The 16,006-nt window shown below is 38.2% G+C and overlaps 1 protein-coding gene across 1 annotated transcript; it reads left to right on the top strand.

Moving 5' to 3' along the window:
* The first annotated feature begins 12,719 nt into the window (after positions 1 to 12,719).
* On the top strand, positions 12,720 to 13,830 carry LOC100667164 (olfactory receptor 5B2-like). Its single transcript, XM_003421413.3, has one exon. It carries the CDS (start codon positions 12,832 to 12,834, stop codon positions 13,777 to 13,779), a length of 948 nt encoding a protein of 315 aa, XP_003421461.3. The 5' UTR covers positions 12,720 to 12,831; the 3' UTR covers positions 13,780 to 13,830.
* The last annotated feature ends 2,176 nt before the right edge of the window (positions 13,831 to 16,006 follow it).

Genomic DNA, 16,006 nt, shown 5'->3' with positions numbered 1-16,006 from the left:
ATTTGTTTGTTGCTCTGCCAATCCATGGTATATTCAATATACTTCACCAACACCACAATTCAAAGGCATCAATTCTTCTTTGGTCTTCCTTATTCATTGTCCAGCTTTCACATGCATGTAATGTGATAGAAAACACCATGGTTTGGGTCAGGTATACCTTAGTCTTCAAAGTGATGTCTTTACTTTTTAATACTTTAAAGAGGTCTTTAGTAGCAGATTTTCCCAATACAATGCATCTTTTGATTTCTCGACTGCTGCCTCCATGGGTGTTGACTGTGGATCCAAGAAAAATGAAATCCTTGACAACTTTAATCCTTTCTCCATGTATCATGATGTTTTTTATTGGTTCAGTTGTGAAGATTTTGGTTTTCCTTATGTTGTGGTGTAATCCATACTGAAGGCTGTGGTCTTTGAACTTCATTAGTAAGTGCTTCAAGCCCTCTTCACTTTAAGCAAGCAAGGTTGTGTCGTCTGCATACTGCAGGTTGTTAATGAGTCTTGCTCCAATTCTGATGCCACATTCTTCTTCATATAGTCCAGCTTCTCGGATTATTTGCTCATCATACAGGCTGAATAAGCATGGTGAAAGGATACAACTCTGGTGCACAATTTTCCTCACTTTAAACCAAGCAGTATGCCCTTGTTCTGTTCGAAGGACTCCATCTTGATCTATGTACAGTTCCTCATAAGCACAATTAAGTGTTCTGGATTTCCCATTCTCCACCATGTTATCCATAATTTGTTATGACCTACAAAGTCAAATGCTTCTGCGTAGTCAATGAAACACAGGAAAACATCTTTCCGGTATTCTCTGCTTTCAGCCAGGATCCATCTGACATTAGCAATGATATACCTGGTTCCATGTCCTCTTCTGAATCCAGCTTGAATTTCCGGCAGTTCTCTGTCAATATTATGCTGCACCTGCTTTTGAATGATCTTCAGCAAAATTTTACTTGCATGTGATATTGATGACATTGTTCAATAATTTTTGCCTGTGGTTGGATCACCTTTCTTGGGAACAGGCATAAATATGGGTCTCTTCCAGTCATTTGGCGAGGTAGCTGTCCTCCAAATTTCTTGGCATAGATGAGTGAGCACTTCCAGGGGTGCACCCATTTATTGAAACATCTCAATTGGTATTCTGTCAGTTTCTAGAGACTTGTATTTTGCCAATGCCTTCAGTGTAGCTTGGACCTCTTCCTTCAGTACCATGGATTCCTGATCATATACTACCTCCGGATGGCTGAACTTCGACCAATTCTTTTTGGTACAGTGACTGTGATTGCCTTCCATCTGCTCATGATGCTTCCTGCTTCATTCAATATTTTGCCCATAGAATCGATGAAAATTGCAACTCAAGGCTTCAATTTTTCTTTGGTTCTTTCAGCTTGGGAAATGCCAAGCATGTTCCTCCCTTTTGGTTTTCTACCTCCAGGTCTTTGCACATGTCATTATAATTCTTTACTCTGTCTTCTCAAGCTGCACTTTGAGGTCTTCTGTTCAACTCTTTCACTTCATCATTTTTTCCCTTCATTTTAGTTACTTGACGTTCAAAAGCAAGTTTCAGAGTATCTTCTGACATCCATATTGGTCTTTTTTTTATTTCCTGTCTTTTTAATGACCTCTTGTTTTCTTCATATATGACGTCCTTGATGTCATTCCACAATTCATCTGGTCTTCTATCATTAGTGTTTAATGCATCAAATCTGCTCTTGAGATGGCCTCTAAATTCAGGTGAGATACACTCAATGTCATTGTTTGGCTCTCTTGGACTTGTTCTAATTTTCTTCAGCTTTAGTTTGAACTTGCATTTGAGCAGTTGATGGTCTGTTCCACAGTCAGCCCCTGGCCTTGTTCTGACTGATGATATGGAGCTTCTCCATTGTCTCTTTCCACAGATGTAGTTGTTTTGATTCCTGTGTATTCCATCTGGCAAGGTCCAAGTGTATAGTTGCCGTTTGTGTTCTTGGAAAAAGGTATATGCAATGAAGAAGTCATTGGTCTTGTGAAATTCTGTCATGCCATTTCTGGCATCATTTCAATCACCAAGGCCATATTTTCCAACTAGTGATTCTTCTTCTTAGTTTCCAACTTTCACATTCCAATTACCAGTAATTATCAATGCGTGCTGATTGTGTATTTGATCAGGTACTATCATTATTTCCATTTTAATTCTGAGGAAAATGAGGCTTAATAAGATTAACTAATGTTCCCAAGTTCTAGGAAAGTTTGGGCAGAACCAGAATCTAAGTTCTTGGACACTATATAGCCTTTCACTAAGACTTACAGTAGCAAATCACCAAAAATAGGAAGAGTTGGAAGAACAGACAGAATAATGACATTCTTGCCCATGACACAGTCTCTACGTTCCGTTATTTTTTCCATGAGTCCTAGAGTTATTCAAGTTTGTAAATTAGTGGGAAAATTGAATATGTTACAGATGAAATATTTTTTGTTGTGTTTTAGATGAAAATTTACAGAGCAAATTCGTTTCTCATTCAACAAATTATACACAAATTGTTTTGTGACATTGGTTGCAATTCCTGTGATGTGTCCACATTCTACCCTTCCCCATCCTGGGTTCCCCACTTCCATCTGTCTATTTTTCCTGCCCCTTTCTGCCTTCTTATCATTGTTTTCAGGTAGGTGTTGCCCGTTACAGATGAAACATTGTTCCCCAATCTGCTTTGTCAGCTTAAGAAGCTCACATTTTTTAGTTTCCTCTGTCTTATTTCTCAGATTATTAACACATACCTACAGTCCTACAAGTATGTGGTAGGCCTTTGGAATTCACAAATAAAGTGGCTTCTAAGGTCTCTCAGGGATAAATAATTTCTCTTGGAGATAATTCACACTCTTTCAGAAATAAATGGAGCCTCTCAGAAAAAAAAGCAAAACTTCTTAATTATTTTTTATAGATAGTGTTTGATGAGAGTTCACTAAATGCCAAACTCTGTTTTAAGTACTTAATGAATATTAACTTATATGCTCCTTGTAACAACCGAATGAGGTTGACACTACCATTATCTCCAGCTTATAAATGAGGAAACTGAAACACAGAAGGATTACACAACTTGTAACTTTTGCCGTGTGAGTTTTTGGAAGTGTTGCTTTTGCATGCCAATACAACTTACATAATGCCCCAGCCTAGTTCCCTTTGTCCCTCTCATGATTCTGTCTGATTGAGGCCAAGAAAGTTAATGCTGACAAGTTCTTGACTCTTCTGAAAATGTTCTGTACTGTCAAGAAGGAATAACCCCATGCAATGTAAATACACCAGTGTCCTCATTTAACAAACTGAACTGCGTCTCCAAAGGCACTGTGGAGACCATGGTTGACCTTATGGGTACCTAGTCCCCTGAGAACTTTATGTCTATAAACTCTCTCTGGTTAGTGGTCATTGGCCTCTAATATTCCAAAAATAATTCTATTTGGTATCATTTTACAGGAGCTAGCCTGTGATTCAAAGTCCCTTTGTTATTCACTTGCTGATCTCATTGCAAAAGGCTATTTTCTCAAGTAGCTTTACTTCCCACTGATATATTATTCTGATACTGCAACAATGACCAGGGATAAAACTCCAAGCTAAAAATGATGTTCATGATAAGTTGATGATCCCTTCTTAGATCTGTTCAGCACTCTACAGAGTGCATTCAGAGACTTTCTTCTATTTGATCTCACAGCAGAAGCCCTGTGTGACAGGTTGGAGAATATTTTATAATCTTCACCTAATAGTTACCTTTCTTTTATATCTCTCTGCCTGTAGAGACTTTCAACCTCTGAAGTTAAGGAAAAATATTAAAAAAGAACTTTTGCAACAGAATCTTTTCTTTCTTTTTTGGGTACCATTTTCAATGTAAGGATCAAAAGTGAAGGTGTGCCACCTTCTCTGATGAGCAAGGTAAGTCTCTAGCTCCGTCTGTGGTTTGTCTAGATTGTGGTAATAAACGATGTGCTATGTAAAGTCACACGGCAACCATTTTTCTCATGGGTTACTCAGAGTTCTGTATCCCAGGTTTTAATACTCTCATGCTTTCATATTGCTCAGCTGAAGTGCAAATGTGAAAACTACCTCTGCTAATTAGGAAAACAGTGATTCCACTGAAATAATAGAAAATGGATTCAACACTAGGAAACCTTGGCTGGACTCTAGTAATTCTGCTCATTTGCTTATGAATTGAAAATATTGATTCATTCACTCAACCAGTATTTATCAAGAGCCCGCTATGTGATAGAAATTTTTCTAGCTACTCCTAGACCTCCTTCACCCAATGAGGCAAAGTATCTTCCCTCTTGCAATTCGTACTCCAGTAAGAGAAGGTAGACAATAGGCAGATAAATAAAATTGTTCCTTGGATTCCTTAACTTCCTATTGTCCCCCTTTATAATGATTTCTGCTTTGCTTACCTCACAAAGTTGTTTAGAAGAGTAAGTGAAATAGTTACATGAATGTTCCTTAGGAACGTGAAAACACCACTCCAATAAAAAGACGGAAGAAGTAGGGAAAAGAGAAAATAAATCTCAGTTATGATATTAATGATATGTTCTGAAATGCTGGAGTATAAGAATCACCACAGTAGGAGCACTCAAAGGGGAGCCCAGAATTATGACTTGTAGGTCTATTTCTACTCTTAAAGAATCTTTTGTTATGGGGCAACTTGCTTTACAATGGATGGATTTCAGCCTTTGATTACAGTGTATTTTCGTTCTCAAAATTCTCCAGGGAATGGAAAAAAAAAAAAAAAAAGCTCTGTCTTCTAGCGAATGAGACAATGGAAGCATATATTTCATTATAATTATCTGTTTTCTGATCCACCTCTCTCCTCTGCTGCCCATTCATATTGTAAGCTTAATGAGGGTTAAAGCCGTATGTACCTCACCATTTAAATCCCTGTGCTTCAGAGAACACTAAGTAAACTGTGAGCACTCAATAAATGTTTGTTGCAGCAATGAGTGAACAAGGGAATGAATGAATAAGTGAACATCACCTTGTTTATAGAGCATATTATGAAATACATGATCCAGTGTTACTAAAGCATGTTTCACCTGTAACTTTTGGACTTTTTGAACAGTAATAAATGAATAAACATGACTTGCATTGTGACACAGCACTCGTGCACAGAGACACATGCATACAGCAGAAACAATACTTTCATGGGGCCTTATTTACTCTTTTGCTTGCAGTGCACCTCTACTTTCTCTTCTCTTCTATCTTAAATGAGCTAATGTATGCAGAACACTCAGAAGAGCATCTGTACCTGTGTTAGGAATTATTACTAGTAAGAGTGGTGGTATTCAATTTAATTTTATTTCACTTATTTTTTTTCTTATTTAGCCCTGATTCACTATTTAATTTTACCCCATTAATGGATCATGACCTGCCATTCGTAAAATACTGTTCTAGAGCAACCTGTAGAAAATTAATTCTACAAAACCCAGCTGACCCTAAACAAATTCATGGAGGGCTTATTTATTGGAGATTTGCTGAATACAACACATTTAAAAATTCAACAAAAAGGCGTTTCATGGAATATTTTTCTTGATTATATTCCAATAAATATATTTCACTGAGTATATTCTCAGAGGAATTGACATGAACTATATTGAATGCAATGTGTAATATGCTACATAAGATTACGTTAATGAAGAACATATTCTTAGGGAAATATCAATGAAATTAATGTGAATTCTTTTCCACTTAGACCAGTTCTTTACCCAGAGTCTCATTACAGATGGTGCTTAATTGCTCGTTAAGAATTCCTTTCAAAGAGCTGCTTTTACATAGTAATGACAACCAGTTCTTCACTCATTAATTCATTCAACAAAATTTTTTGACTGTGTGATATGTGCCATGCACCGTGGTAGGCACATGGATACAAAGAAAAATCAATTAACGCTTTTTGAAGCTATAGCCTAGTAGGCAGTGGACATATAAACATATAAGCACAATGAAGTTTCCTCAGTAATGTAAAACATCTACTATCCCCATTCTACAGATGAAAAAAACGAATTTAGGGAGTTTAAGGATTGTGTTCAAACTACTAAGTGACAAAGCTAAAATTCATATCTAGTTGCCTAGCCCAAAACTTCAGGCACTTTTTACTGCCCCAAATTGACTTATAATCATGGAATTATTTAAGCTTGCAGTCTCTTTAATTATTAACTATTATGTGCTTAGCTATATATTTGGTACATTGAGTCATGCAGAAACAAAATTTAAGGCAACATAACATATTATTTAGGCAGTAAGCCTTGGATTAAAACCAATGTGGGTTTGTATTAATATGACCTTGGACAACAGTGCCTGGCATGAAGCACAGCAGGTCACCGTCATGTGTTGTTATTACTGTCGTTAGAGTTGAAAAGAAACAATCTCTAGCACATGAAGACAAAACTTTAGCATCCCTCAATATCTACTCTTTAGCCTCCACCCTGAGAAGCCCTGGAGGCACAGCTGCTAACCGAAAGGTTGGCGATTTGAACTCAGCAGCCGCTCTGTGGGATAAAGATGGAGAAAGCAGTCTGCTTCCATAAAGATTACAGCCTTGGGAACCCAGTGGGGCAGTTCTACTCTGTCCTATACCCAACAACCCAGTGCCATAGAGTCAATAGAGTTGCTATTAATTGGAATCAACTCAAGGGCAATGGGTTTTGCTTTTGATTTAGCCTCCACCCATCTCTCATTTGCCATATCTGCATCTTGCCTCAAGTTTCCTTAACTTTCCCAGTGACCCATGCTGAGCTTCTGCCTTCACCAGGTATGACTTAATGGTGTCCTTGGTCTGGAGTGGTTGCACTGGAGGTGGGGACAGTGGATGGATTTGGGATGTATTTTGAAGGCAGAGATAACAGTGTGTGCTCATGGATGATTATATGTGGATTGTGACGGAAAAGAGCCAGAACTGAGTAATTCTGTTATTAAGGAATTGTTTGCTGCAGGCTTTATCAGGTTTGAGCAGATGTTGGGCCTGGATTCAACAAACTGAGGAAGGTATATCATAATGAGACTATACAGATGAGTGAAATAAATGGTAAAATTGTCAATGAATTCTTCTTCAGAAGTCATGACATGGAAGACAACATCTCAAAATTTGGATTTGTGTTATCCTTAAAGCTCGGCTTCAAATCTTCTGCTGTTAATAATTGTAAAAATAGCATGTTAGTTTAAACAAATCTGAATTTGTGTTACGGGGTCACCAACATAAGCTTCTTTAGTGATGTGATTCCAATAATTTTGCTAGGCTTCTTTTGTTTTTTCAGTAATGTCACGTAAGAACACTGTATGCTAGTCCCTGGGTGGAGCAGTCATTTAAGTGCTAAACTGCTAGCTGAAAGATTGGGAATTCTAACCCACCCAGAGACACCTCAGAAAAAAGGCCCAGCAATGTGCTTCTGAAAAGTCTCAGCCTTGAAAACCCTAAAAACCCAAATGCAGTTCTATTCGTCACACATCAGATCACCATGAGTCAGAATTGACCAAAGATAACTGGTTAATCCTAACCAAATCACCCGACATATAGTAGACTACTGTTACCCCATTTCCTAAACAGATTTGTCCATAATAATACAACAAATAATAATCACAGCATTTAATAATAGTAGTACCTCTGATTTATTGGATGTTTATTATGCATTAGGCACTATTCTTAGTGTGTGAAACATATCCATTCATGAAAGTCTTTAAATAGCTTTATGAACTACTATTATTACCCCTATTTGAAACTAAAGCATAGAAAGGTTAAGTGACTTGCCCAAGACTAACCAGCTAGTCTGCAAAAACTGGTACTGGAATGCATGCGGGTCATCCCAGAGACCACCAGGATATGCCGCCTATAAACACTTGTATTATTTTCAAAGCACTTCCCGTAATTGCTAAAGGTGTCTCGTGATATACTAAAAGCAAGAAACACAGCACCCACTTTGTTTTTTCAGATGAAGAGATTAAAGCTCAGGGACATTTATGTTGTATCTCCAACGGGATAATGCAAGCATGAGCATTTTCCTCCAATATGTGTGCTTCCCTCAAGAGAAGGAAGAAAGGCACAGGCTAGGTTGTGCTGCACTTGTTTGAATGGTCACAATTAAGAGCTTTTTAGGCTTTTTTGACTTATTCTTCTGAATATCTGGAAAGGGACAGGCAGTAATGGATATAGTCATGGCTGGATTAAGCCATGTGAGGGCCTTAACCACTGGTAATCTATGCAGCCCCCTCCTCTGCTTACTCATGAATTCAAATAGGATATGTGAGTTACATATATATACATGTATATTATGTGTGTGTGTGTCTTAGCTATCCGTGACATAACTTCTTTTTAAATATAACTATACTATTAGGCCCCCACGCATCTGTCAGTTTGTTATGCTGTAGGGGCTTGCATGTTGTTTTGATGCTGGAAGTTATGCCACTGGTATTCAAATACCAGCAGGGTCACCTATGGCAGACAGGTTTCAGCTGAGCTTCCAGACTAAGACAAAGTAGGAAGAAGGACCCAGCAGTCTACTTCTGAAAAGAATTAGCTGGTAAAAACCTTATGAATAACAACAGAACATTGTCTGATATAGTGCCATAAGATGAGCCCCTCAGGTTGGAAAGCACTCAAAAGATGACTGTGGAAGAGCAGCCTCCTCAAAGTAGAGTTGACCTTAATTGCATGCATGGAGTCAAGCTTTTGGGACCTTCATTTGCTGATACGGCATGACTAAAAATGCGAAGAAACAGCTGCAAACATCCATTAATAATTGAAATGGGGAATGTATGATGTATGAATCTAGGAAAATTGGAAATCATCAAAAATGAAATGGAACCCATAAACATCGATATCCTGGGCATTAGTGAGCAGAGATGGACTGATATTGGTCATTTTGAATCAGACAATCATATAGTCTACTATGGCAGGAATAACAACTTGAAGAGGAATGGTGTTGCATTCATCATCAAAAAGAACATTTTAAGATCTATCCTGAAGTACAACACTGCCCGTGACAGGATAATATCCATACACCTACAAGGAAGACCAGTTAATATGACTATTATTCAAATTTATGTACCAACCAATAAGGCCAAAGATGAAGAAATTGAACGTTTTTACCACTTCTGCAGTCTGAAATTGATCGAACATGCAACCAGGATGCATTGATAACTATTGGTGATTGGAAAGTGAAAGTTGGAAACAAAAAAAAGGATTGGTAGTTGGAAAATATGGCCTTGGTGACAGGAATGAAGCTGGAGATTGCATGATAGAATTTTGCAAAACCAATGACTTCTTCATTGCAAATACCTTTTTTCAACAACATAAATGGCAACTGTACACGTGGACCTCACCAGATGGAATATGCAGAAATCAAATTGACTACATCTGTGGAACGAGACCATGGAAAAGCTCCATATCATCAGTTAGAACAAGGCCAGGGGCCGACTGTGGGACAGACCATCAATTGCTCATGTGCAAGTTCAACTTGAAGCTGAAGGAAATTATAACAAGTCCCTAAGAGCCAAATTATGACCTTGAGCATATCCCACCTCAATTTAGAGACCGTCTCAAGAATAGGTTTGACGCATTGAACCCTAATGACTGAAGACTAGGAGTGTTGTGGAATGACATCAAGGACATCATATGTGCAGAAAGAAAGAGGTCACTAAAAAGACAGGAGAAAAAAAAGACCAACATGGATGTCAGAAGATACTCTGAAACTTGTTCTTGAACATCGAGTAAGTAAACTGAAGGGAAGAAATGATGAAATAAAAGAGCTGAACAGAAGATTTCAAAGGGCAGCTCGAGAAGACAAAGTAAAGTATTAAAATGACATGCACAAAGACCTGGAAGTAGAAAACCAAATGGGAAGAACACATTCAGCATTTCTCAATGAAAAAGCTGAAGAAAATTTCAAGTCTCATGTTGCAATTTTGAAGGATTCTATGGGCAAAATATTGAAAGAAGCAGGAAGCATCATGAGCAGATGGAAGGTATACACAGAGTCACTGCACCACAAAGAATTGGTCAACATTCAACCATTTCAGGAGGTAGTATACGATCAGGAACTGATGGTACTGAAGGAAGAAGCCCAAGCTGCACTGAAGGCATTAGCAAAAAACAAAGCTCCAGGAACTGAAGGAATACCAATTGATATGTTTCAACAAACAGGTGCAGCCCTGGAAGTGCTTACTCCTCTGTGCCAAGAAAATTGGAGGACAGCTACCTGGCCAACCAACTGGAAGATATCCATATTTATGCCTATTCCAAACAAAGGTCATCCAACCAAATGTGGAAATTATCATAAAACATCATTAATATCACACTCAAATAAAATTTTGCTGAAGATCATTCAAAAGCAGCTGCAGTAGGATATGAACAGGAAAATGCCAGACATTCAAGCCAGATTCAGAAGAGGACGTGGAACCAGGGATATCATTGCTAACGTCATATGGATCCTGGCTGAAAGCAGAGAATACCAGAAAGATGTTTACCTGTGTTTCATTGACTATGCAAAGACATTTGACTACGTAAAAAAAAAAAAAGGCATTTGACTATGTAGATGATAAGGAATTATGGATAGCATGGTGGAGAATGGGAATTCCAGAACATTTAATTGTGCTTATGAGGAGCCTGTACATAGATCAAGAGGCAGTCGTTCTAACAGAACAAGGGGATACCACATGGTTTAAAGTGAGGAAAGGTGTGCGTCAGGGTTGTATCATTTCACCACATTTATTCGGTCTGTATGCTGAGAAAGTAATCCAAGAAGCCAGACTATATTCAGAAGAACATGGCATCAGGATTGGAGGAAGGCTCACTAACAACCTGCAATATGCAGACGACACAAACTTGCTTGCTGAAAGTGAAGAGGACTTGAAATACTTACTGATGAAGATCAAAGAGCACAGCCTTCAGTATAGATTACACCTCAATATGAAGAAAACAAAAATCCTCACAACTGAGCCAATAAGCAACATCATGATAAACAGAGAAAAGATTAAAGTTGCCAAGGATTTCATTTTTCTTGGATTCACAATCAATAACCATGGAAGCAGCAGTCAAGAAATCAAAAGACGCATTGCATTGGGAAAATCTTCTGCAAAAGATCTCTTTCAAGTATTAAAAAGCAAAGATGTCACTCTGAAGACTAAGGTACACCTCACCTGAGCCATGGTATTTTTAATCGCCTCGTATACATGTGAAAGCTGCGCAATGAATAAGGGAGACCAAAGAATTGACGCCTTCAAATTGTGGTGCTGGCAAAGAATATTGAATATACCATGGACTGGCAAAAGAACAAACAAATCTGTTTTGGAAATACAACCAGAATGCTCCTTGGAAGCAAGGATAGAGAGACAGTCTCACATACTTTGGATGTGTTATCAGAAGAGATCAGTCCCTGGAGAAGGGCATCATGCTTGGTAAAGTGGAGGGCTAGCGAAAAAGAGGAAGACCTTCAACAAGGTGGACTGACACAGTGGCTGCAACGATGGGTTCAAACACAGCAATGATTGTGAGGATGGTGCAGGACTAGGCAGTGTTGGCTATGAGTCAGAACCAACTCAACAGCACCTAAAAAACAATAACATAATATTAGTGATTCAATGTAAAAGTGGTATATGCCTAATACCTCATTTATTAGCATATAGAGAGTAATATCAAGCATTGTGTCTTGCACAACAGACAATAAAAAACAAAACTCACTTGATCCAGAAATTAAAACTTTTCGTGTTAAATAAACATTAATATTTCCAGTATTTTTGATGTCTGTTATGTTAGTATTAAATTATTATCCATGTTAGTATTACATTAAATGTATGCCAGCTTGCATTTGCGTGTATGCCGAATATATTTTAAAGTTAAAGTTATAAATATTATTGTTTACAAAACTTAGGTCATAACTGTGTACGTAAATGCTATACAGTTAAAAAGGAACCTGATTGAATTCATTGCAACAGTCGAATTATTCGAGTTCCCTTGCTTTTGCACTTTATCCTGGACTGGAGTTCTCAATGATTGTTTACCAGGAGGTGAGCAAGAGCATACCCTTGTGTTTGCATCATGGCAAAGAGCATTGCTGGGCCTCCTGGCTGGGGTTGCTAGATCAGCAGATGTGGGCATACAAGATAGTTCTCTCAAAATGGATCAGAGTCTTTTTATCTATTAATATAAACTGTCCTTCCCAGTAATTACTTATATTGGATCCAGTTGCATATTGGGTGAATGTAGCAAGATTCAGACTCAACACCCCACCCCCATCCTTTGTTTATTAGAAAGAAACAGTATCCTCCCAAGAGACCCGCCAAGATAAAGAGTTTCAGTTACACCGGAGGGGACCGTAGAAGGCAGGTGTCAATGAAGGTGCTGAAGTGGTAGGGGCCTCATAGTGTAAACAACCTTGTGCGTGGGCACCCTCATGACCCTGTGTGAACTTTATTTCTGGCCAACACATTCCATTGCTCTGAATCTGGTATCAATTTCATTTAGTGTCCTGTCAATTCCCTTTCACAGCGGCACTTGCCTTTCCTTGTGTCCTGTCTGCTTGGCATCTGTGGGTCTTTGCCTTAAACACCTGGTACCCACGTTTTGTTGATGCCCTAAGCACATGCTTACCTTTCTTATTGGGTAATCCATCCTTGGATATAATTAGTCCTCCTGAAGAATAGAAAATGGAGGTCAAAAGATGCCAGTCTCAGGGTTAGAAGATTCTGTGAGTATAAGGGTTACTGGTAATGGAATCATGGCTGTACTGTACTCATGTTATTTATGTGATATAGGTGTGCTCTGAGTAATTTTTCCTTGCATTAGTTCATCCATTTTATTTTTCTTGTTTTGACAGGCGAAACACAATTTTAAAATGGCATCCATGGAGAACAGCACTGAGGTGAATGAGTTTAGACTCTTGGGACTGACTGATACCCCAGAGTTCCAAGTCCTCCTCTTTGTAATGTTCACCTTCATTTACCTCATCACTCTCATTGGAAATCTTGGAATGATTGTGTTGATTCTTGTGGACTCTAGTCTCCACACTCCCATGTATTTCTTCCTCAGTAACCTCTCTCTGGTGGACAGTGTTTACTCTTCAGCTGTTACTCCCAAGGTGATGGCTGGGCTCCTCACAGGGGATAAGGTCATCTCCTACAGGGGATGTGTTGCTCAGATGTTCTTCTTTGTGGCTTTTGCCAGTGTAGACTGTTACCTACTTGCTGTCATGGCTTACGATCGTCAAGCAGCAGTATGCAAGCCTTTACATTATACCACCACCATGACTATGAGTGTGTGTGCTCAAATGGCAATAGTTTGCTATGCCTGGGGCTTTGTTGAATCTGCCATCCACACTGGGTTCACCTTCAGCCTCTCTTTTTGCCATTCCAATGTGGTCCATCACTTTTTCTGTGATATCCCCCCAATCTTGGCTCTTTCCTGCTCTGATATCTACATGAATGAGACTGTGCTTTTCTTCTTAGCATCTTTCAATGTCTTTTTTGCGCTTTTGGTTATCTTGACCTCTTACCTGTTCATATCCATTGCCATCCTGAGGATGCGCTCTGCAGAGGGTAGGAAGAAAGCCATTTCTACTTGTGCTTCTCACCTCACTGCTGTGACCATATTCTATGGAACTGTAATCTTCATGTATTTACAACCCAGCTCTAGTCATTCTATGGACAATGACCAAATGGCATCTGTGTTTTATACAATAATAGTCCCCATATTGAACCCTATTGTGTATAGTCTAAGGAATAAAGAGGTTAGTAATGCTTTCAAGAAAGCCATTGAGAAGTTGAAGGTTCTGCTCAGAATATAATTTTAATTAGGGATACTATGCAATCTGTATCAGTTAAGGCTACAGTCATTTATTGCTATGTAACAAAGCTTACAAAAAATAGCAAGCCAGTTGCCACTGAGTGGATTCCAACTCGTGGCAACCCCATGTATGTCAGAGTAGAACAGTGCTCTGTAGGGTTTTTAATGGCTGATTTTTTGAAATTAGATCTTCAAGAATTTCTCTCAAGGCACTTTTGGGTGAACTTGAACTTCCAAACTTTTTGTTAGCAGCCAAGAACATTAACTGTTTGCAACACCCAAGGATTTAGCACCTTAAAACAATAAAATTTATTATTTCTCATAATTCTATTGTTAACAGGGCATTTCCTTTGCTGCTTTCATCTGGCTTCACTGGGAAATTCTACCAAACATTTATAGAACAAGTAATCCCAATCCTTCTTAAATTTATCCAAAATTTAATTAACTCTTCCTAACTCATTCTATGAAGCTAGCATTACTCTGATAACAAAGCCAAAGACCCCACAAGAAAACTACAGACCAATATTCCTTATGAACATAGATGCAAAAATCCTCAACAAAATACTAGCAAACCAAATCCATAACCTATTAAGAGGCTCATACAGCACAGTGAAGTGGGGATTCAGTGGAGAAAACGTAATCCTTCCAAACACAGTTGCTAGAACAGTTGAACCTCCACATTCAAGAAAATCAACCTTGAGTCATTACTCAGCCCCAATGAAAATTAACTCAAAATACCTCAAAGACCTAAGTGTAAAACTAAAATTATACATTTTTGAGAATACATGTAGAAAATCTTAGTGACATCAGGTTAGGCAAACATTTCTTGAGTATGAAAAACAAAGCACAGGTAGGATAAACTATTTGCAAATCACTTATCTGTTAAAGTACTTACATCCAAAATATAAAAAGAACTTTCAAAACTCAATAAGAAAACTAATAACCCTATTGAAATAAGTAGACATGTTTTGAACAGACACTTCATTAAGGAAGATAAAAGAAGGCAAATAACATTATTAGTTGTTAGGAAAATACAAAGTAAAAACAAAATGAGATACTTCAATATACCAAATAGGATAGCTAAAAAACTAAACAAAATTACAATACCAAGGGCTGGCAATGATATGAAGGAATTGGGGTTAACATAAATTACTGGTGGGAATGCAAAATGGTGCACCACTTAAAACACTGGCATTCTCTTATAAAGTAAACATAAATTTACTGTCAGTCAACAACCCCATTTCAAGGTATTCACTTAAGCGAAATGCAAACCTTTATTCGCACCTAAATCCGTATGTGAATGTTGTTGTTAGGTGCCATCAAGTTGGTTCTGACTCAGAGACACTACGTGCAACAGAACAAAATACTGCCCAGTCTGGAGCCGTTCTCACAACCATTATTATGTTTGAGCCCATCGTTGCAGCCACTGTATCAATCCATCTTGCCAAGGATCTTCCTCTTTTTCTCTGACAGTCTACTTTGCCAAGCATGATGTCCTTCTCCAGGAATTGAACCCTCCTTATAACATGTCCAAAATATGTGGGACAAAGTCTAACTATCCTTGCTTCGAAGGATCATTCTAGCTGTACTTCTTCCAAACAGATTTATTCATTCTTTTGATAGTCTGTGGTATATTCAATACTCTTTGCCAACAACGTAATTCAAAGGCATCAATTCTTCTTTGGTCTTCCTTATTCATTGACCAGTTTTCACATGCATACAAGGTGATTGAAAATACTATGGCTTGGGTCAAGCACACCTTAGTCCTTAAAACGACATCTTTGCTATGTGAATGTTTATAGAAAATTTATTTGTAATCACTAAAAACTAGAAATATAAACGATCTGTGTTAGATCCGTACAATAGAATGCTATTCAACAACGAAAAGGAACAGAATATTGGTACGTGTGACAAAATGGGTGAATCTCATAAATGCATCAAGCTGTGTGAAAAAAGCCAGAGGTAAAAGTCTAGATGCTATATGGTTCCATTTATGTGACATTCTCACAAAGGAAAAGTTGTAAGATGATAAAGCAAATTGGTAGTTACCTGGATCCAGGAGTGCCTGGAGGGCTAAATTACGAAAGAGCACGGGGCGGGGGCGGGGGGAGTGTTGGGGACTGATGGACTGTTCTTTATCTTGATTGTGGTGGAACTTACAAGATCATATACATTTGTCCAAACTCTCAGAACAGTGCACTGTAATGTGTGAACTTTACTATATCTAA

The sequence above is a fragment of the Loxodonta africana genome, chromosome 7, assembly GCF_030014295.1.
Source record: "Loxodonta africana isolate mLoxAfr1 chromosome 7, mLoxAfr1.hap2, whole genome shotgun sequence".
Classification (NCBI taxonomy): Eukaryota; Metazoa; Chordata; class Mammalia; order Proboscidea; family Elephantidae; genus Loxodonta; species Loxodonta africana.
Note: the sequence above shows the minus strand (reverse complement) of the source record. Positions and strands in the feature narration are given on the sequence as shown.